The sequence below is a fragment of the Neolamprologus multifasciatus genome, chromosome 22 (assembly GCF_963576455.1).
Source record: "Neolamprologus multifasciatus chromosome 22, fNeoMul1.2, whole genome shotgun sequence".
Lineage (NCBI taxonomy): Eukaryota > Metazoa > Chordata > Actinopteri > Cichliformes > Cichlidae > Neolamprologus > Neolamprologus multifasciatus.
Window position 1 is genome coordinate 33,774,010 of NC_140459.1, and position 20,924 is coordinate 33,794,933.

General features: G+C 43.3%; 2 protein-coding genes across 7 annotated transcripts in view; one reads left to right on the forward strand and one right to left on the reverse strand.

Annotated features, from left to right (window-relative positions):
* Window positions 1-377: 377 nt before the first annotated feature.
* Window positions 378-12,285, reverse strand: thap7 (THAP domain containing 7). Of its 3 annotated transcripts, XM_085147795.1 has the most exons (6): window positions 12,148-12,260; window position 11,982; window positions 11,093-11,172; window positions 8,829-8,966; window positions 8,571-8,681; window positions 378-4,977 (listed from the first exon to the last, which is right to left on the reverse strand). In XM_085147795.1, exons 1-6 carry the CDS (start codon window positions 12,195-12,197, stop codon window positions 3,666-3,668), a joined length of 1,692 nt encoding a protein of 563 aa, XP_085003921.1. In that variant the 5' UTR covers window positions 12,198-12,260; the 3' UTR covers window positions 378-3,665. The 3 variants fall into 3 exon arrangements, with proteins under 3 accessions (XP_085003921.1, XP_085003919.1, XP_085003920.1); XM_085147793.1 differs by lacking the exon at window position 11,982 and having other exon boundaries at window positions 12,160-12,285; XM_085147794.1 differs by having other exon boundaries at window positions 11,867-12,153.
* A 2,728-nt stretch (window positions 12,286-15,013) lies between these two features.
* arhgef2a (Rho guanine nucleotide exchange factor (GEF) 2a) overlaps window positions 15,014-20,924 on the forward strand; it is a 36,126-nt gene continuing 30,215 nt past the window's right edge. For 2 of the 4 annotated variants that reach the window (XR_014871819.1, XM_085147790.1), the window contains exons 1-2: window positions 15,016-15,291; window positions 19,787-19,949. Coding sequence is in view for 2 of the 4 variants with exons in the window: in XM_085147790.1 (XP_085003916.1) it covers window positions 15,229-15,291; window positions 19,787-19,949 (226 nt within the window). In the remaining 2 variants the exon portion in view is untranslated. Of the gene's footprint in view, window positions 15,292-19,786; window positions 19,950-20,924 lie in introns of all 4 variants that reach the window. The other 2 variants (XR_014871818.1, XM_085147791.1) reach the window with 2 other exon arrangements.

Genomic DNA, 20,924 nt, shown 5'->3' on the forward strand with positions numbered 1-20,924 from the left:
TTTGACAGAAATGAAGGAGAAAAATGTTTTGTTGGTCATTCATTTTTGTCATGACATCACTTTGATTAGTTGAGTATCTGAGGCTGAAACCACAGGACTGTAAAACATGATTCAAGGGCTTCATTTCTGTACTGAACAGTCATTTAAGATTAGCTAGTAAATAATAATTAATGTTGTTCATGAGACTAAAGTCATCTCACTGTGGTAATGTAAATATAATATGGCCAATATTATAGTATTGTCAGATTATTATGATTATATATATATATATATATATATATATATATATATATATATATATCTCATAATAATCTGACAATACTATAATATTGGCCATATTATAGTATTGTCAGATTATTATGATATATATATATATATATATATATATCACTGACTTTCAGCTTGTTGTGTTTGTGGATATATGACTGACTTTAATTATCCATAAAATCATCAGATTCTCTGTAAGATTAAGGTCGACTATATGTATATTTAGAAGTAGAGGCTTTAAAACCAAGTCAATGCTGAAAGTACAAGCATCACTAGTGTCACATAACTTTGCCGACATGTGGTCAACAGCAATGTTTTAATGTTCTTCATTATTAAACATTCGCACATGAATAAGTGACGTCATATTCAGTACTTACTTTTGACAGTTCACTCTTGGCCGCTCCCTTCTGCCGTATTTTGCGGCAAAATTATCCACACCCACCGCCACGCTATGAATTGTGGGATATATGGGACCACGAAGCGTGCACCGGACCAGCTTGATATTTGGGGAAATCGACGGCGCATTTGGAGTACGCATTTGAAGTACACTTCGAATTGGGACAGCCGTCGTCGCGTGGCGGTGACGTAATCACACTTAAAATGCGTACTTCAAGCGTGCAGACCCTGAAATGGGACACAGCGTGTGTGCAGGTGTAAAACCCTCGGGCCATATTCAGTTTGGTGTGTAGGAATACATTTCCCAGCATGCCCCTCCACTATCAAAACCTTTCAGAAATGGTCCCTGTTTTAGGCAATGGAGTGAAAAAAGTTTACACGATCTCTATGATGTAAACACGAGCAGCTCTTGTATTTTGTACGTTACCTCAATGTTGGGAATATCAGCATCCAGAATAATGTAGAGAAAGGATACTTTGAGTGGTCTCCTCCTACTTTCAGGACCCCGGGGGATGTTACCTGATGTTGGCAGCTGGCAGGCTCCCTTGCACTGAAACATGTATATCTCACCCTGTGCAGTACTGTAGTACTTTGTGCAAAGTTCATGTTATTAGTTATATTATTATTATTCCACAGCCGTCCACGCTGTGCTGAGTCACCTAGAGCAGCAGCAGAGCTGCGTCCGAATGCTCTTCATGGACTACAGCTCCGCCTTTAATACAATCATCCAGGACATCATCATCACCAAACTGGTCACTCTCAGCCTCCCTCCTCTCACACGTGCCTGGATAAAGGACTTTCTCACAAACCGGCCCCAGACTGTAAGACTCCGCCCTCACCTCTCCTCCACTCTCACACTGAGCACCGGCTCCCCACAGTGCTGTGTGCTGAGCCCCCACCCATGACTGCAGCTCGACCCACAACAACACTCTCATCATCAAGTTTGCTGATGACACCACGGTAGTCGCACTCATCTCAAAGGGAGACGAGGCAGCCTGCAGAGAGGAAGTCCTGAAGCTGGCAGCCTGGTGTTCAGAAAACAACCTGCACTGAACACTAAGAAAACCAAAGAGCTCATTGTCGACTTCAGGAGGCACAGCACTGACTTGGCCCCCCTTTACATCAACAGGGAGTGTGTGGAGAGGGTCCACACCTTCTGGTTCCTTGGTGTCCTCATCTCTGCTGACATCTCCTGGACAGACAACATCTCACCAGTCGTCAAGAAGGCCCAACAGCGGCTGCACTTCCTGAGGAAGTACAAGCTGAACTCCAACCTGCTGCTGACCTTCCACCGCTCGTCCATTGAGAGCCTGCTGACCTACTGCATCACGGTACGGCAGCTGCACCGAGGCGGATAGAGCGAGGCTTCAGAGTGTGGTCAAGACAGCACAAAGATCATCGGCTGCCCTCCCCCCTCCCTGATGGACATTTATTCCTCCCGCTGCCTCAGCAGAGCAGCAAACATCATCAAGGACAACTCACACATGCACCGATAACACAGCCCCCCCCCAGCATGTTTGCACTGAATAGGAGATGCTCTGTATCTTATTGTACAACCATACAGTGACAATAAAGGCATTCTATTCTATTCTATTCTATTCTATTCTATTCTGTTCTGTTAGGCATTTTTAGGCAAAGTTAGTCTTTGTTACCAAAACATTGAGAACAAAACTAGATGGATGTACCACTGTGTACTGTACACTCTGTACTACTGACTCCTGTTTGCAGTACAGAAGCCACGACAAAGGAAGATGGATGTTTGGTTTCTCCAATACTGAGGTCCGAGCACTCCTCACAGCACTGGGGTTTTTCTTCCTACTGTAGCCAAGTGCTGCCTCATAGGGGTCATGTGATTCTCTACCATTGGTCTTTACCTCACAATGTAAAGTGCTTCAGACAGCCGTTGGTGTGATTTGGTGCCGTATCAGTTGTTTTGTCTTTTTATTGAATTCTTGATGTAACAGGCCTGGTGAGTGAAACTGAACCCAGCTTTCCATAAATTTGTTAGACACTGTTAACTCATGATTTAACAACGGGTGACCATTTTTTTCCTTTGAACAGCCAGATTTCAGGATTTCAGTCTATCACGTTAGATTAATCCTCCTGGATTACATTTGAATAACAGGGCCCACTTTCCATCACCTATCTTTCAGTTTAATTTGATCTATACAGGCCCGAGTCACAACAACAAGGTGCGTCATACTGTAAAGACCCGACAATAACGGAGAAAAAAAACAGCAATAAGTTGACCTATGAGCAAGCACCTGGTGACAGTGGGAAGGAAAAACTTCCTAGTAAGAGGAAGAAACCTCGGGCAGAACCAGGCTCTGGTGTGAGCGATCGGGCACAAAGGGAGAGAGGAGAGAGTAGACGACACGAGACCAAACGCATAGTGGAAGAGAGCATTTAATACAGTGATGTCAGGCGGGGCAGCCCTGAAGGAAGGAGATCCCCTTCTCTACTATACACTGGATGCTTGTATTCTTAAAAGAGCTCCGCTGTACGTTTAAGTCTTTTAAACAAACGCCAGCAGTACGAACGTTTAGCTCTAAATGTACAGTCACACCGATTAAAGTAGACACCATCTCTGAAAGGTTTTAATGGTGAGTGGGAGCTGGTTGTACTTCCTGAACGTGTTTCCTGTCATTTGTGCAAAATATCTGCAAACCTTTGGAGCTCAGCTAAGCAAAGCAAAAGAGTCGAGCTTAGAAGAGGAAGTGGAGACGAGAATAACGCCAGGAACTTGGATTTAAGCCGCGTTTTCACTGATGTGGCTGATAGCATAGATGGGGGAGCCTTTTTAAGGCGTAATAGAGGAGAGGCTGCAACACGGCAGTAAGGAGATACTAGTGTTTTAACCAATCGTATCTGTAATACTATGCTGACTAAAAACTGAAGGTTGATTCTGGGGTTTGAACTGTTTCGTTATCATAAAAACAATAATAAACGAGAGGTGTGAAATGTGCAGTCACATTAAATGATACAGATGTATATCATCCTTGTTAGCTTCTAAACTCGGTGCTCAGCTGAAGGTGGAAACCCTCCAGGTGCTCTTTAAGTTTCATCCTGACATCGTCCCGTATTTCCACGAACGCACCGTCTGAACTCTGCTCACTGTGTTGATCCGGCGCCGCCTCAGCTCTGGACACGCCCCCGCCGCTCTCTGTGAAGTATTCCACACCTTTTAGATCCAGCTCTGACAAAAGAACGTTTTTTTCTTCGCCGGCCACGTTCTCCACCGTGACAAAACGCTGCGGCTCGTCGTCGGGAGGGACAGTCAACAAGATCACCCGCCCGTCTGCGCTGTCCGGTAACCATAACAGCTGGTGCCGCAGGTCGCGGTGGTGATCCTGACTCGTCGCCTCAGACTCTCCGTGGCGTTTGTCAGAGAGCAGCTTCTGCTGAGAGCCTAGATAATGCAGACTCTGCTCGTCAGTTTGAAGGAAGCACACTCCAGCTGAGACCAGATGCTGAACACCTGGATTTTGCAACAACACTTGGGAACTTGTCACACTGGTATCACTGGTTTCTTCGTCTTTCCAGGTTGTTTCTTGCTGCCTATCTATCTGAACGTGATGCACATTCTCAGCTGTGTCACAGGAGCTCGTTGCAACGTTTCTCTGGGTGTTTGGTGAGTCCTCGTGCTTCAAATGCCCCCCACTCTGCCCTTTTCCACAGTACAAACAGTTTCCCTTCGTCTCAGACCAGCTGCTGGACTCTGGTAGAAAATTACATCCTGTCTCCATTTGATCGACACATTTGTCCTCAATCAACTTCATATCTTTGGATTTAGCCTCATTCTCCTCTAGCTCAGGATCTTCTTTGTACTGTCTTTCTCCCCCCCCCTCTATGCAGCTTCCCCTGTTTTTGCAGCCATTCTGTGACAGAAGCAGAATGTGCTCCAGTCGCTTATCACGGAGCCTCAGCACGCTGCTCCGCAGACGGCTTTCCCTCCGCCTGGCTGCGTTCAGTTGTCGTAGGGCTTTTTCCAAGCAGTCTACAACTTGGTCATAACGTCTCCTCCACAACAGGGGGCAGAGCTGAGCGTAGCTGTGCTCCTTTGACAAGTAGAAGCCCGGAGGGGGGGGCAGACGTCTCATGTAACGTGACGGGGAAACGGGTCGAGGCTCTGGAGGCGGAGGACCGAGTTCTTGCTGCGACAGCTGCTCCAACCCTGATGTTTCTGGAGAAAATCCAGGCGTGTCTTGAGCAGTCTCCTCAGTGGAGCCCACTGACTTTTTAACTGTGGGTTCTTCTGCAGTGTGACGCTGGTTGATCTCCTGATGTGTGTCATCCTGTGCTCCTGAGCGGGAACTGCAGAAGAAACTGGGACCAATTAGTTTTTCCTGGACAACCAAATAGCCACGAATACTACAGCAGATTATGGATGAGTGTAGAGCTGGGCGATAGAACGATAACCATATTATTGCGAAATAACTTTTTCTCGATAGAAAAATTAAACTATTGAGATAAGCCTCATCTCTCTTGTCCTCTTAAAAAAAGAAAAAGAAGAAGAACAGCCAATCCAAATTAAGTAGCGCAGAGCCGAACCAATCACAGCCGCAGCGTCACGTCAGGTGACTTGTTACGTGCAGCACAAGTGCCAAGCCGCACATGTGTATTTGTTTGGGAAGCAGCCAGCCGCCGTGCCGCCCGGGTAATGGAGGAAATGAGTGTGCCGACTAGAGAAAAACCAACCGAGAGCGTGAGCGAAGGTTACCGAAGAGAAAACAGATGATGGTTCCAACGCCGGAGAGATTGTTGAACGGAAGAGCCACAGAAGTTCTGTAGTGTGAAGGTATTTCGGCTATTTCAAGTCTGACAAAAACAGAGTAGTGCACTGTAAATGTGCCGAAAGCAAGTCTGGAAATACAATAAAGCGGTGCATGCTCAATCTTCGTCATTCGGATTCTGTCAGACTAAAGTAACTGTTAAACTGTTTGAAAAGCTCAGCTATACAACAAGGAGAGATCGAGAATTTCCTTTTAGTTCTCAGTTTATTTGATATTGACAAAAGTTAGTCAATTTTGTTCTTCTGTAAAACAAACTAAGATTTATTTTTAGAATTAATATTTTGTTTCTAAGTGGAATTGACAATTTAGTCTGTTTTGTTTGTTCTGTTTTGAAACTTAAACGCTTTAGCGGCTGCCTTTTGTGTCGTTTGCAATATTTGCCTTTATTTATCTGAAAAAGTCTCATGTTAAGTACATCTACCCTGTTGAACTTATTATGGGAAATAAATATTTAAATCAAAACAAGCTGCTGATTATTTCATGTTTTACTTGTGAGCAACGGCACATTTAAATCTTACAAATATAGTTATTTGGCTTATATCGTGATATATATCGTTATCGCCTGAAATGAAAAAAACATATCGTGATATGAAAAAATCTCATATCGCCCAGCTCTACTTCAGCCCCATCAAGTACATTGTGGATTGAAATTGGCTAGTTTGTACAACTTAGTTGTTTCTGGCTCTTTTGCATTACAATACTTTAAAAGGGACATTTTTACCTTTATTTATAAATTTACATTTTTTTAATGAATGGATCCACTTTTGACTGTTTCACTTCTCACTGCTTCCCAAAGTAAAGCCAGAAATGTATCAGGAGAATCATTTGTTTGCATGAAGTTTGTTCACTCTTTCCTGATAAATCCATTAACAGGGAGATATTAAATTGTGGAAGATGATTAAAACTGAGTCAGCAGTGAGGGGTGTGTGCTGGAAAGAAGAGTATACTCAGACTGAGAACAACATCCTCCAAATATATTCCTGTTATTATTTTGGCAGATTGTGAATGCGTAATATTTGCTGAATTATTATCGCCCAGCTCTAGATGATTGTATTATTTTTTATTTCTATTCAAACTGCAAATGCAGTAAAAGCATAAATGAACACTGTCAGTCATGGACCGGCCTGTGGACCTCAACATAACTGATGCAGTGTGGAATCATCTTGACAGAGAATGAAACAAAAGTTATCTTTAAACACTAACATTAATGTGTTTGCACATCTTTAAATGTTTCCTGTTTTTCTAGAAATACATGAAGAACTGAGTGACGGCTCAAACCTTCACAGCACTGCAGGCTGTTTAACATCTCACATCTGTCACCGCTGAGTGCTTTAGATTCATTCACTATTTCACATCTATCTTTTCTTAAACATTTATTTTTTCCTATTTTCTATTCACTATATCATTTCTATTTTTATGATTTATTTTTCTCTGTTCATTTTAATCATCGTGGCAAACCTTTATGCAGCATCACAGTTGTCACAGGATGCTAACATGGTTCATTTCTTCCCCATTTTAACCCTGATGCTGACAGATGTAATGCTAACTGTAGGCCACGCCCAGCTGCCCAGCTGGGCGTGGCCTACACTGGGGTTCCTTCCACTGGGGTTCAAACCTTTAGGCACTCATTCATCAACACCTGCTCATTATGGTTTTTCAGTATGGATATATTTTCCCTATTCAGTGACCACTTATAGTCATCTCAGATGATGATTACTTCAACCTTAATGAAAGTAAATCCCTCATCTCATCACCTCAAAGAGCTGGTCCTAGATCAGCCAGCTGGTCTCAGATCTTTTGCATGTAGAGCTGATCCAGCACGTACTCGGTGCTCGAACCAAGAATCAGAGAGCTGCTGGAATTCTCATGTTTTCCTGATACTTGGTAACTAAAGTAACAATTTACTTATTATTATGTAATAATTATTATGCTTAATTACACCAAAAATCATTGCACTTTGACTTGCAGGTATAACTGATGCTCCCGTAACAGAATCAGAAGAATAAAAGCGAACGTTAGAGTTGGTCTGTTCTTTCACAGAGCATCCTCACAGAGTGGGAACTGAAGCAAAGACTATGTATATATTAGGGCTGCCACGATTAGTCGACTATCAAAATCATCGATGACTGATTTAATAGTCGACGCGTCGTTTGAAGCTTTGTAAGATCACAAAAGACGCAGGAATAAGTAGTAGGATTTAAGAGTGTAATAACGGACTGAAACAGAAGATGGCAGCACTGCATGTACAAGGATGCCAGCTGCCGTTAAACCCCGAAGAAGAAGAAGCTGTGTCCCAGAATTCATAGCGCAGCCCAGCTCAGTTTCCAACAATGGCGGCAGCTAGTTAGTTTTAATATTACTCTTATTATTCTTTCTGGGTCACAAAATAAACGTTTCACATATTTTCAGGCGAGAATGTAGCTGTGTAAACCTCAAATATCTGCTCAGTTTATCAAGACACCACATATTTTCAAAAGCGCTCCGACGTTTTCGGAGACGTCTGTTAGCCACTAGCTCGATAGCTAGCCGGGGGCTAGGCTAACTAGAGCCGTGAGAACACCGGACTTCTGGCAAACCGTTTTCAAACCCACCGCCGTCTTTCGCTACTCAGGTTAAACATGATATATAAGTCACTTAGATAACTTAAAATGTTATTGTTTGGCTTTTTTTAGTATTTTATTTGTTCCTGAGTAAATCGGTTTGGCTGAGATTAAAGTTTTTACACAGCTGAATAAACGTCAAGCAGACAGCTGATTATCAGAAGTGTGAGATGCTCGAGAATTTACTCCGGTGTCCTGTTATATTCTAGCAAGGAGTTTATTAAACTTCACAGAAACAATCTGCAAATTTCATTAAAGTTTAATAAACTATCATCTTGTCTTTATTTTTAGTTAGCACATACCTGAAACACTTAAAGCTGTAAGCTAATGATAGTTATATAAGAGCAGATGCTGCTGGTGCAATAAGCTGTAGTTTTACATCCAATGGATGATGATCTGATTAGTCGACTATCAAAATAATTGTTTGTGGCAGCTCTAGTATATATATAACTATAAAATAATGAATCTGCTCACAGATGATGACAAACTATCAGCCTGTGTGAGGTTTGATTACCTGACAGGGATGTTGTCTTCTTTCTGCTGCCTTCCTGCTCTTTTGTGTTTGGCTGCTGGAGGGAAATCAAATAAAGTAGGAACTGCATCTTCCTTTAGTCGTCTGATTCCACTGTGTGAAAGGGTCAAAAGAAATACTTAGGCTGCTATCTTAACACTGCCATAACTGAAAACTACACCAGCAGTTAACAACAGAAAATTCTGGTTTTAGTTGAAGTGGTGTCTGTGATCTGTGAAAGTCCAGCTGGTCGATACACACCTGCTTCCACTCAGCTCAAAACTCTCGGGTGGGAAGTGCTTTGAACAAAAATAGACAAAGTCCGTCTGAGGATCCCAGGAGTCTGCACGGTGAGAGTTACTGATCCAAAGGTTTCTCCGAGCCGCTCCTTTGGGTAACCTAGTAACACAACATCTGTGTTACATTCAGCTTCCATTTCAGGTCAAGTTCAATAAAGATATTATATTAACATATTTCAAAGAACATAACATCACAACATCATCAGTACATCTCCATTTGAACGTGAATAACACCAGAGTCACACTGGGCACCTGGACACCATGACACAGCCAAATTCACTGCGACCACGTGCCATGAAGTTCCTGTTGAAAGCGTTGCTTTGACGATGGCGACCAGGTGTGCGACCACTCGCAGAGATACTGGTGTAGGGCTGCTCGATTATGGCAAAATTGATAATCAGGATTATTTTCACTGAAATTGAGATCTCGATTATTTGACGATATTTATTTAACAATAACAATGTGTTGAATAATGACTTTAAAAAATAATATATAACAGTGCAAATGTTTGCAATATAAGAAATAAATGTAAACATCTGTGTTTAGTGAACTTTGCAGTGTTGCTCTGTGGTGCAGCTACGACACTGTAGCAAAGTTTACACACTGTGTCGACTTGATCCACGTCTGACTCATGAACCCATAATGTTTCCACACCACTGAAGTTTTTTTTTTACCTCTTTTCAACCAACAGCAGTCACTCTCCTCTCCAAATAACTTCTGCTGAGCTTTCCGAGCTTCCCTCGGGTCCTCTTAATCAGCGGTCTCCAACCCCCGGGCCTCGGACCGGTACCGGTCCGTGAGTCGTTTGGTACCGGGCCGCGAGAGTTGAGGCTCAGGTGTGAAATGTATAGTTTTCAGGGTTTTTATCGGTTTTCAGCGTTATTTTGTTATCGTTTTTATCGTTTACTCGGTTTTCCTGGGTCTTTTCACGTGTGTTATGAATAAATCTTCTTTTTTTGGTACCAGTACTAGTTTTATTTTGTTGTATTTATCCGCGACACCTTAAAGGCTGGTCCATGAAAATATTGTCGGGCATAAACCGGTCGTGGCACAAAAAAGGTTGGAGACCGCTGCTCTTAATTGTTGTGACACGTGTTTGAAATGCAGAGAGGTGCGCTCGATTTGCCACACGGAGCAGCGCGAGAGTAAAGCACGAGGGAGGGGCTAATAATCGGCCCAGATCGTAATCGTGATTAAAATTCGATTAATTGAGCAGCCCTATACTGGTGCATCAACACTCAACAGCAGCGTGATGGAGCATGTCTGCTGAAGGTCTGAATGGGGTCAAAGTGGCAGCCACAGCAGGTACAATAAGTACTGAATTACTGTGTAATTTTAAAAGTATATAATGTATATTGTGTGTATTTATTATCTCACTCTGACTGCCTGTTTATGCCCCGTCCTTCTCTTCAGTCATGCTGCTCTGCTGTACGGTAACTGCCCCTCGGGGACTGTCCGTGCCTTTCACGCCTCTCTTTCTTCTTCCTGAGTCATTTCTCATTATTACACACGACCTAATTTATGGACATCTATGGTTTGATTTCTTTGCATGTTTGGATTGGATGGGTTGTTACCAACATCTGGTGTGAATTTCACGTCAATAGCACCTTTACAAATAAATATACTTATGTTTTGCACACTTATTGTACCTGCTGCACATGCAATCTGTTTGTGATAACATGGGAATTCACTTTGTTGCTGCCTGTTGTGTTTGTTTTGTCTGTATACACACAAGTTCACATCAACTACTTAGATTTATATTTCAGTCAGAAGCTCATAGATTAGACACACATGCAGACAGGTTCCCGCGTACTCGCCTCGCCATTCAGCGTTTGGTCATAACGTCTGTGAAAAATTAAATCAACCGTTGATTTTTCTAGTTATAAGGAGGTTGGGTATTAGTATGATTAACTGCTCTAACTTTCCACATATTGCTCAAATAAATTATTCTAATCGTCTTATAAAACCCACAAAGTTCTACAGCTAAACTCAGTTCATGTCTTCTGGTTCCAGTTTTTCAGAGCTTAATATTAACTGTATTTTGACCTGAACGTCAGCCTGAGTATTACTGAGTGAAGATGAGAACAGGAGAAATGTAGATGTGCAGATGATCTGTGAGCTTTTGAGTCCCTCTGTTTCATTCATGTGTCTAAATGTGTGAAAGAGAGAATGTAAATAAAAACAATAACTGGTTACTACACCCTGACACAAACATAACGTGCTCACTTGTGAAAGGTGACGCCAGCGTTTCGAGTCTCATGGTTGTCCCTGGATTTGCAACCCCCTGCAGAACAATGTCTTGGCATCTGAAAGTAAAACAAAGAGTAGAAAAAGTAGAAAAATGGAGAGTTTATCATGGATGGGGGAGTTATTTAGCAGAAAACACATTTTACTGCTTCGAGATTTTATTTTGCTTTTTTAGTCTTATTGACCGTCAGTGTCAGTTCCTTTCTCTGCCTACCAGCTTTAAATGGTAGAAAACATTTACTCTGTATCGTATCAACTGATAGCAAGTAAAAAAAAGAAAAAAGAAATTAAAGACGGATGTTTGAATCTTTGTGTTTTTATTTTTCTCTCCCAGCTCCTTAGTGTCCAACAACATCAAGCATTCGTCTGACTAAAGTCCCGTTTTCCATTGAAAAGCTGTTTCAGGCTAACAAATAGATTAATACTCATTCTCATTTAAAGACTCAAATTTAGAGAAACAAACGTTTCTCTAAATTTGAGTCTTTAAATGGGAGGGGGGGTGGGGGGCATCATATGGACACGCTACACCTAACACAGGCGGGGGGGGTCATGCCTGTGTTGGTGTGTTGCCAACATTAGCATTAAGAATATGATCGAAATCAAAGAGGATAGAAATGTTTTTGTTTCCACCCCACAGTTGTTCCGAACTTCAAGCACCGCCCCCTCCTCACTCGTCCAATCACGGAGTTGCTGATCGCGGTGTGCAGCATCGATACGTTTGCCCTGATCTGTCACCATCTCAGTGAATCATACCTGATTAACCCAATGTAGCTTCAAACAACCGAGTAAACGGGACTAGCTGGTCCTCGATCACCTGGCGGTGCAGGTTCAGGTACACATGACCGAGCCGCCTGGAGGCGCGTCACACGCTGAACATTTAACATCGTTTTCTGCTGTTTCTGTAACGAGCAGGCGAACGGCCTAAAATGCTAAACCGCCACTACGGAAGGTCTTGCTTTCGGTTGTAACGCATTTCAGTTCACGGAAGTGTATATTATTTAAGTAATAACATTAATAATAAAAAAATATCAAACCCAGCTGTTGACCTCAGAATGATGGCTGAATTTGTTTCTTCTTTCTTCATCTTCCGCTTCCTTCTTCTTCCTCCTGCCCTGCTCTGCCACTTTTACCGCCGTGATGGTCGCATTACTGCCACCTACTGGACTGGAGTGTAAGCAGGAACGCGTCCTTTCTGTGGTTCTGCCCCCCCAGAGTAAAATCTGAACTGCTGTCCTCATATAAAGCCTCCTCTCTCTCTCATACTTATCAGAGATGAGTGAGACATAAACGCTGATACATAAATTCTTCATATAGTCACTCTGAATTATAATTTCCTTAATTTGTACGCTGGGTGCTTTCCTATTACTCTTAGTGTTCATTTTAATTTGAAACAATATATTTATATTGTGTTGCAAATAATGAAATATTTTGTCATTCTTTACAATATAAAGCTCCATGAGGCGACTGCTATCATGATTTGGCGCTATATGAACAGAAAAGAATAATTATTACTGCTATAAGTGCTACTGTAATGTCAGCTGTGATACGTATTTCAGTGAAGGTGGACGGTTGACAGCTTGCCAGCTGCCTTGCTGTCCACAGAGTCATCGCGTCACAGATTATTTCCTAACAAAAATAACTTCAGTTTAAAACAAACAAAAATCAAGTTGTCTGAGTGCCAAAGGTTCAGCAGACCTGCACTGTGCTACTATGGTCAGTGGTCATAGTAACTGTGATGGACCGAGTTGAAAAACAGGAGGAGTCCCAGGAATTATTAGAAAAATATAGTTTCCATTTATTTAACCCCCAAAAATTATATTTACAAGAGTAATAAATGTTGAGCTCATAAAAGAGGTCAAAGAAATAAAATTGAACTCAGGCACAGACTGCAAACTTAACGACCCAAATGACTGCTACAAACAACCATAACTGACCTAAAACATGAACTGACATACAAGAGTATATATAATGGCTGATCAGACCATTGTGACACATGAGGGGTAACAAACAAACACAATCATAAATCACAAACGATGCAGTACAATCTAGTTTGTTAATAAACTAAACACCAAAGAAGAAAATCAAAAACCCCATTAAAGCCCTAAACTCAAATATTTAATTAAATACAAATACTTTGTTTTTAAAGTAAAGAAAACACACATGCTCCCCTTCAGCAGGAAGTGGTGGTGTGGTCCAATTATCTTCCTTTTCATTTAATGGTTTCAAACCCTGGCTACCATCTTTTGTCCAGCAACTCCCAGGGATGATGGCAGGTAAGAAATAAAAAGACAAATGTTAGTCAAAAATCAAAGAAATGAAGTAGTATGAATATTCAATTCAATTCAATTTTATTTATATAGCGCCAAATCACAACAAAAGTCGCCTCAAGGCGCTTCATAGATACAGAGAAAAACCCAACAATCATATGACCCCCTATGAGCAGCACTTTGGCGACTGTGGGAAGGAAAAACTTCCTTTTAACAGGAAGAAACCTCCGGCAGAACCAGGCTCAGGGAGGGGCGGGGCCATCTGCTGTGATTGGTTGGGGTGAGAGAAGGAAGACAGGATAAAGACATGCTGTGGAAGAGAGACAGAGATTAATAACAGATATGATTCAATACAGAGAGGTCTATTAACACATAGTGAGTGAGAAAGGTGACTGGAAAGGAAAAACTCAATGCATCATGGGAATCCCCCGACAGCCTACGTCTATTGCAGCATAACTAAGGGAGGATTCAGGGTCACCTGGTCCAGCCCTAACTATATGCTTTAGCAAAAAGGAAAGTTTGAAGCCTAATCTTAAAAGTAGAGATAGTGTCTGTCTCCTGAATCCAAACTGGAAGCTGGTTCCACAGAAGAGGGGCCTGAAAACTGAAGGCTCTGCCTCCCATTCTACTTTTAAATACTCTAGGAACAACAAGTAGGCCTGCAGAGCGGGAGCGAAGTGCTCTAATAGGGTGATATGGTACTACAAGGTCATTAAGATAAGATGGGGCCTGATTATTTAAGACCTTGTATGTGAATACATAAGTAAACTAAATGTACTTGCAAATAGGACAAATGTATCCAAACCAATCAATAAAGTTATTGGTAACTAAAATGTATTACTATGTTCAAATGAAGAATGAAAATACAAAAGTTACCGACTTTAGAGTGTGGCCACGGGTTTGGCCACCACAGTAACAGAGTAAAATAAGTCCATGAAGGAACAGGGAAAAGCATACTAACAGTGTAGTCAACACTTGGATAAATAACTGTTGTTATTTATTTTTTCCATTATTACATGTTGCGCCATATGTTAATATGGGCTGTGCTCACATACATATATGTCCATGTTTGAAGTGTGAAACCTACCAGCCAGCACACGCTACCTTCACTGCACCTTGTGTAAATGCATACACTGCCGAGCACCATATGGACACGCTGCACCTAACGCAGGCGTGGGTAGTGATGTGAATATGTTGGAGATGTAAATGCAGCGCGTTTTATAACTGTCCTACAGGAAACACCTACATCCTTGTCTGGGCATTTAATTGTGTGATCAAAAAAATCATTTTTTGTTAAAAAACTCCCAAACATGTGTCGTGATGCGTGTACAACACCAGTAATCCAAACGTTGTGACTGTGTGATCATCTGTAAGGGCCACAGGTGGATCACAGTCTTTGGTCGTTGTTCAAACGAACAGGTTCATGTGTGAAACTGCTTGTCTGACTCCCATTTATAAATGTAATACTTAATAGTTTGACATATTTCCATCGTCTTGTAAAATTTCAAGTTTTTAAAATGGTTTCATTTTGCTGCTCAGCAAACAGCAAATGTAGTCTATACTAAAATTTCACAGACGGACGAACACTGTGTGCGTGTGTGTGTGTGTGTGGATGCGTATGTGTGTGAGTGTGAGGGGGCGGTGATGATTCAGAAGTCAGATTTCTCACAGGAACAGTCACTTCACTAAAAGCAGAAACACACTGCAGTTGGCTAGTGAGGACAGACTATTCTTTTTCCTCTTTGATGGAGAATTGAACGATTTACAGAAAACTACACAAACTTTCAAACTGAATATTTTATTTCGACTTGCTCACTGCTTTTTCAGTCGGTCTTGAGAAAGTGCGTTATGTCCAGAGTTACCAATCTGTCAAAACTGCGTCAGGAGAGGGTGCGGGAGATCAACCTGCGGGTAAGTTGGCATGTTCTCGAGTTCTGCATTAATAATAAAGATTTATGTAGCATCGGTGGCAAGCGACAGGCAAGAAAGCACATTTACAAAATCTTGTGATTGTTAGAACGTGTGTTCATTAATACAGTATTGTTCATGGTTTTGTCTCCACCCCCACTCACACTTCCTCACTCCTTCACCCGCTTTTGCACTCTGAACCATAAATTATGTCATTTCCGTGTTGTGACAGAGAGCCAGCTCTGGAAAGACACGAGCACAGGGCTGGCACATCACTGGGCCTCATGCAGCTGCATGGGCTGCAGCTAAGTCTACATGCAGCATGTAGGTGGTTGTGAGTATGTTTGCTTGTACACTGTGTGCGAGCTCCTCGGACTATATTCGACTATAGCAACTGTTGCCATAGAAATGGCTGTGACTGTGTGCTGTTACCAGTTTCTGTTGAGCTTTCTTGGCGCAACAAAGACATTTTCTTTGTTGGGGACGATGTCTCGTCTCCAACCTCCATGCTTGGGGACACTACTTGCGATGAGGTGGGGTGGTGGTTCCCATTGTCGAGATGAGGAGCTGAAGGAATTGTTCCAATTACAGGTTGTTTCACACACTCAGTCTCTCTGGGGATGTTACCTCGAAAAGATGATTCTTTAAGTGTGCTGTGTATTTTCAGCATTCCCCAAAAAGTGCTATAGGGAAGTCTAATATGATTTTACTGGACCTCTGAAATCGTCATCAGGGTCAAAAAGGTCAAACTTTAATGGCAGGACTTCTTTGAGCAGTTTTGTAGGAATGGGGTCTAAAAGACACGTTGATGGTTTGGAGGAAGTAATTATTAAGGTTAAGAAAAAGAGTCTAAATGAACATCAATGGTACTGAAAGTAGCTGTAGATAATATTTAAGAGTTACTTTAATTTTCCCACAAGGGACTAATTTGGGTGTAACAGCAGCAAGAGAGACACATATACAAACAAACAGTACACATGACACAGAACAGAAACACACAATTTTTACATAATAACAACAAGGACAATAGTTACCAAAAGCAGAGTACTGTACAGTTATTGAAATGAAATAAAATTAAATACAGATAAGAGGCAAACCCAGGTTATAGTGTGAATCTGTTGATAAAATACTGCAGTTACAGCACAGATGTAAACATCTGTTTGTTGGGAGCAGTTCTGATTGTACAGTCTGACAGCTGCAGGGAGGAAGGACCTGCAGAAACGCTCCTTCATGCATCGAGGATGCAGCAGTCTGTCACTGAAGCAGCTCTGCAGCAACATTTACATGCATGGGGTGGGAGACTCTGTCCATCAGAGATGTTATTTTGGCCAGAGTCCTTCTGTCTCCCACCACCTGCACTGGGTCCAGGGTGCATCCCAGAACAGAGCTGGCCTTCCTGATGAGTTTATCCAACCTCTTCCTCTCAGCTGCTGATAAACTGCTGCTCCAACATACAACACTGTAAAAAATGACAGATGCCACCACAGAGTCATAGAAGGTCTTAAGAAGCACTCCCTGGACTCCAAATGACCTCAGCCGCCTCAGCAGGTAGAGTCTGCTCTGACCCTTCCTGTAAAAAGCATCAGTGTTGTGGCTCCAGCCCAGTTTATTATTCAGGTGAACACCCAGGTACCTATAAGAGTCCACTATCTCAATGTCCACTCCCTGGATGTTCACCGGTGTCAGTGTGGTGGGTCTGCATCTCCGGAAGTCCACCACCAACTCCTTGGTTTTCCCGAGTTTATCAACAGGTGGTTCCGCTGGCACGTACTCTGAGTCCACTGTCTGTACTTTGAGTCGTCCTCACCTGTGATGAGGCCGAGTATGGCAGAGTCGTCAGAGAACTTCTGTAGGTGGCAGCGTGGGGAGTTGATGGAGAAGTCTGCAGTGTAGAGGGTGAAGAGGAACAGTGCCAGCACAGTTCCCTGTGGGGCCCCCGTACTGCAGACCAGCGACACAGCCCTGTGACCTCACATACTGTGGGCGTTCTGTGAGGTAGTCCAGTATCCACTGGGACATGTGGTGTCCACTCCTGATAGCTCCAGCTTGTCTCTCAGAAGTCGTGGCTGGATGGTGTTAAAAGCACTGGAGAAATCAAAGAACATGATCCTCACAGTGCTTCCAGGCTTCTCCAGGTGAGTCAGAGCTCGGTGCAGGAGGAAGATGATGGCGTCCTCCACCCCGATGCCAGGCTGGTAAGCAAACTGCAGCAGATCCAATGAAGACCTCACCAGGGGGCGCAGATGGTTTAGAACCAACCTCTCGAGGGTCTTCATCAGATGCGATGTCAGGGTTACCGGCCTGTAGCTGCTGAGGTCCTTGAGATGGGAGGTCTTTGGTACCGGTACCACACAGGAGGTCTTCCACAGCTGTGGAACTTTCCCCAGTGACAGGTTGACCAGATATCCTAGGATGGCACACAGTTCATCTGCGCAGCACCTCAGGAACCTGGAGCTGATGTCATCTGGACCCTTCCGCACCTTGATCATGCGAAGCTCGTTCCTCACTTGAAGTGCTGAGATGGAGAGAGGGGATTTTGGGGGAGGGGGTGTATGTTGGAGTCCACAGAAGCCGGGGGTGGGTGTGATGGCTGGGAGCTGAGAGGTGTGAAGTCCTGAGATGATGGACAGGCAGTCCCTGAAGATGAAGGAGATTACAGCAGGGGGGACAATGCTGGGGGAGGGGTGGGTGGTTGATCAAACCTATTCAAATATTTATTTAGCCCAAGTCTCCTGCAGCCTGGGGGGTTGGTTTTTGTCCTGAGATTGTCTTCAGGCTGTTCCAAACCCCTCTGATGTTGTCCTGTTGCAGCTCTTCCACCTTCCTGCTGTAGTTTTCTTCCCTTGCCTTATCTTCCATTTCAGCTTCTTCTGGACAAACTCTCAGCTCCTGTTTGTCTCCAGATCTAAAGACTCTCTTCTTCTCCCTGAGGAGAGGCTTTACTTCAGGATTTATCCATGGCTTGTTGTTAGAAAAACACCGTGCCTTCATGATGGGTACGGTGTTGTCCACACAGAAGTTCATGTGATCTGTAATGCAGTCTGTGATGCTGCTGAGGTCATCCTCCAGGGGGCTGCAGAGGTTGTCCCACACAGTAGAACGGAAACAGTCCCTCAGGGCCTCTTCAGTCTCTGCCGACCATTTTTAAACTGTGCGTTTCACAACTGGTTCTCTGTGTACTAGAGGTTTATACACAGGGCTGCACATAAGTGGTCCGCAGGTGCGCATTCGCTGTCAAAATAAAAGACGCGACGCAAAGAAGTTGCAACGCATGTTTGTGTACATAAGATTTTCTGGAGGAGGACAGACATTTGTTTAGAACTCTTAAAGATGTCGAAGAAGCTCCTTTAAGCAGTTACTGTGGTGTTCCTCCACCTCCAAAGAAAGAAGGAGTCTGAACTACAAAAGAAGCGTATTCTTGGAAAAGTGGTTGCAGGAGGTGAGCTGGCTTCAAACAAACGATGAACGCACAGAGATGTGGTGCAGAATGTGCCGTGAAAATCCCACTCTAGTGGACAAAAACTGCCTTTTATATGTATCAAACGCACGTTGCAACTTCTTATCTGGTGCGGGTCTTTTATTTTGACAGCGCACGCACACATGCGGACCCCTGATTATACACAGGCTGGAGATGAACCAGGGGAGGGAGAGGATGAGCTGTGTGCCTCCTTCATGTTGGCATACAACAAGTCCAATGTATTATTGTCTCTGGTGTGGCAGGTGACGTACTGGGTGAAGGTGGGGAGAGTGGAGGACAGGGAGATGTGATTTAAGCCCCCAGAGATCAGGAAAGGGTGCTGTGTTTGGAGTCTGCTGGTTACAGTGTGCAGGACCTCACAGGCTGCTGCAGCGCTAGCAGAGGGCGGGGCATGCACAGCTATCATAATGACGTGTGGAAACTCTCGCTGTAGACAGTACAGTGTCATGCTGACCGTCCAGGCTTTATAACTACGAGCTACAAGCAAACTCTGATGGGCAAAGTTAAGTGGCAAACCGTCATACCTACTTAAATTTGTGCTGGAATGACTCTGTGACAGCAGAAATGTGCATAAACTAGTTATGGTAGGATGGCTTGTCAGAACACTGGAAGTATATCACATACATGGTGATGGTTGTGATCATTACTAGTTAACGTTAAAGGGATGGTTGGCTCAGCAGAGCTCTGACTGTCAGCCTGGCTACAGAGCTGCAGAGAAACCTGGGGATGTTCTTATTTACTTCAATCGGTGATGAATAGTCAGATGTTCTGGCTTTATGGAAGATATTACAACATTGCATTTGTTCATGGCCAAGTTAACTGAACGTGTAGTTTAGTAATAAACTGATAATTTGCTCCTCTTTCACTCTGTCTTTAGACTCATGCTCTGATGTAAATAAGCAGAACTAGTTTCACAGATGTTAAGTAGCAGATCGGTGCATAAGCTCTACTTTCTCTCAGTAAATGTGTGTGAATAATTATTTCGTATCACAAGTTTTTTACATTCTGTTTCATTTTCAGAATAAAGAGCGAGAGCGCATGAGGGAGCGAGAGAAAGCTGCAAGGGAGAGTGTGGTGCTCAAGCCCAACGGTCACCTCTTTACATCTCTGACCGTGTCAGGAACCACACTCTGCTCAGCATGCAACAAGAGCATCACTGCAAAGGAGGCTCTCTGCTGCCCCAGTAAGTAACACGCTAGTTATTCCACCACTGTCTCATCGTTATGCTTTATATAGTGTAGTATGACGATAAAGCCAGAGACACAAACCTCAGAACAAAGTTCTCTCTATGTCTAAAAACACAGGATGTGCACTGAGTTATGCGTCACCTCTGTCCTGGTTTTGTAGTATTTGGTCCCTTTTTATTAACTGAATTAGACTTAAAATCGTGGCTCAAGAGTTGGGAGTTCATCCTGTAATCGGAAGGTTGCCGGTTCGAGCCCCGGCTTGGACAGTCTCGGTCGTTGTGTCCTTGGGCAAGACACTTTACCCGTTGCCTACTGGTGGTGGTCAGAGGGCCCGGTGGCGCCAGTGTCCGGCAGCCTCGCCTCTGTCAGTGCGCCCCAGGGTGGCTGTGGCTACAATGTAGCTGCCATCACCAGTGTGTGAATGTGTGGATGTAAAGCGCTGTACAAATACAGACCATTTGACAGGAGGGGTATTTAAGGCCATTACATTAATATTTAATTCTTAAATTAAACTAAAAAAAACTATTTACGGTCAAAGATGAAGAGACCTGGTTCCACTCTTATTCTGAGTCAGTCTTCACTTTAGTCACAGGAAACAGAGAAAACCCAACAATCACATGTCCTTTCATGAGCAAGCACTTTGAAAACAGCGGGGAGGAAAACGCCCTTTAAAACAGGAAGAAACGCCCAGCACACCCAGGCTCAGGGAGGGGGGGGGGGCGCCGACCGCATCGTGACTACATCAGCAGTCACAGTAGTGCTTATAATTTGATGACTGAAGACACAAAGAGCAGTGAACACAGTTACAACAATCGGAGTTTTTGCTATTTGTTTTTATCACAGTGTGACGATGACGTCAGTCCACTCTTATTCTCAGTGTTTGGATCAGAGCTACTGGTTGGCTGCAGGCTGTGTGTCCTCATGCACAGTATATGTATAAACTCACAGCTTATCATGTGTGAGAAATACTG